This window comes from Morone saxatilis, unplaced genomic scaffold (genome assembly GCF_004916995.1).
Source record: "Morone saxatilis isolate NCDOM2014 unplaced genomic scaffold, NCSU_SB_2.0 Contig12, whole genome shotgun sequence".
NCBI lineage: Eukaryota > Metazoa > Chordata > Actinopteri > Moronidae > Morone > Morone saxatilis.
The window spans coordinates 16,609,862-16,611,994 of NW_023339674.1; the positions used below are offsets into that span (position 1 = coordinate 16,609,862).

The 2,133-nt window shown below is 36.1% G+C and overlaps 1 protein-coding gene across 1 annotated transcript in view; it reads right to left on the reverse strand.

The window, feature by feature from the left end:
* Positions 1-376: 376 nt before the first annotated feature.
* Positions 377-2,133, reverse strand: part of rxrgb (retinoid X receptor, gamma b) — a gene marked incomplete in the record, with an annotated part of 27,991 nt that continues 26,234 nt past the window's right edge. The window contains 3 exon segments of the mRNA XM_035653564.1: positions 377-921; positions 1,663-1,768; positions 1,876-1,967. Coding sequence (XP_035509457.1) covers positions 774-921; positions 1,663-1,768; positions 1,876-1,967 — 346 coding nt within the window.

The window sequence follows — 2,133 nt, forward strand, 5'->3', positions numbered from 1 at the left end:
GAGGTTCCCTGGCCTACAAATCTTTTTCTTTAGATGTGAGAAAACATTTTTGTTTGGTACAGACTCATCATTTCACCATCATGTTTTTAATAGTGTTTTAAGTGAAAATTTTATTTGTGATGCAAAAATGATAATTCCTGCTATAATTGTGAATCATACTGCAGTCACAATATCTGTCAAAATAATCGCAATGTGATGCATTTACCACATCATGCAGTCCAAGTTTAAAGGAATCGGAACAGTAAAACTTGCAGGGTGCTGAAATATCTAAAATATCAGTCAAATAAACAATATTTGCACTGGCCTCTGGCTCTAACTGTGGTGCAGTTTTATATTATATTATACAATGAGTCAAAATAAGACAACACGTTTCAGATACATTTTTAAATAACTTTATTCTGTAAGAATTCTCAAATGTGTTTTAAGAAATTCAAGGATGGTTTCTTTTTTTTATACAATTCCTCTTTGAATAAAATATGATGCTTTTTCAAATTGCATTGGGTTGCTTTTAAAACGGACACCTGAAATTATCTATTTACAAAAGTAATCTGTTAACAATTCTATTAGAATTCATTTTGACAGTGTACTCGATCCTCCGTCTCACGACTCCACCCGGCCCCACAACCTCAAAATACTTTTTATTCAATTTTAATTACAATGTTTTGCTAGGTACAAAATATGCTGTTTTACAATTTGAATCAAGTCTTTTTTTATTCCATCTTCATATTGCTGACAACGTGGGAGTATATACAGGGGGAAGGGGGGGACTGGTGTCATGTGATCTGATGCGGAGCCTCCAGCATCTCCATCAGGAAGGTGTCGATAGGCGTGTCCCCGATCAGCTTGAAGAAGAACAGATGCTCCAGACACTTGAGGCCGATGGAGCGCAGGGCGGGCAGGCGGAGTAGCAGCTTGGCAAACCTGCCAGAAGGGATGAAAAGGAGAAAAAAGTGCTATCATCATTTCCTATTATGTAGAAAATCATTATCATGTTTACCATTCAAATTCTATAAAACTGTATCAAAACTTTAGTTACAATATTTCTTGATTGAACTACATTTACTACTACAATTGTAGTTACTAGTTACTTAATTTATCAAGATTTATGTGTTTGCATTTCACTGTTTGATTTGCATATTATCAAACAGTGTATTTAGTCAGACCTAGTACCACCTACAACTTCACTTAAAAAAATGCTGCATACATCTGAAAGCATCTGTAGTTTAACACTCCTCCTCCTGAAATTGACTTTTACTTTAAGTTTAATTTACTAACGTTAATTTTGAATGCAAAACGTTGACTTTTAATACAGTGCTTTTACATAACATTATCAATATTTTTTTTTACAATAGGGTAATATTTTATATTTAATGTTATTCAAATTGCTGTTGTGCTATCAATTATAACTTTAAGTGTCCACAGCATTAAATTGAAATTGAAAGCTCTTATCTCACCTTTGATCTTACTTAGCTCCCAACAGTAAATAAAAATAATCAATCGCAACAACCTGCACTCCCTTTAAATGTAATGCAAGTCAAAGTGTTTAAGTTATGTAAGGTTCGGTAACGTATCTGCACACTTCACTGTACTGTGCAACACAAGGCAGCAATTAAATAATGGTATTTGATATTGATTGAGGCTGTAATGGTATGCGTTTCCTACCTTCCAGGCTGGTCTGGGTATTTCTGTTTTGTGTACGATTCCAATGAGGCATAAACTTTTTCCCTCAGCCCCTCAACCTCTGGTGGGTTTGAAAGACCTTTTGCATCTGAAACAAACACATACTCACAATCAGGCCAAACTTAAACTGATAAAACATTAAAGCCACATCTCAAAGCCACGGCGTCTTTACTGGAAAATGGAGGCTGAGCTGACCTGGGTTGAAGAGGACGATGGCTCGCAGGCAGCCGAGCTCTGTCTTATCCATCTGCATATCTTTCATTTTAGATACCAACTCTGTCAGGACTCTGCGGGGGATCAAATGAATAACATTAGAGAGTGTTGACAATGAAGGTTAATAGACCGAAAACACAAAATATATACTTTCTCCCCATTTCTTTTTAAAGCCCCCACCCACACTCCCAACCTTCCACCAGTTTGTTACATGCACCATCAGAGACAATAAGACCTTGG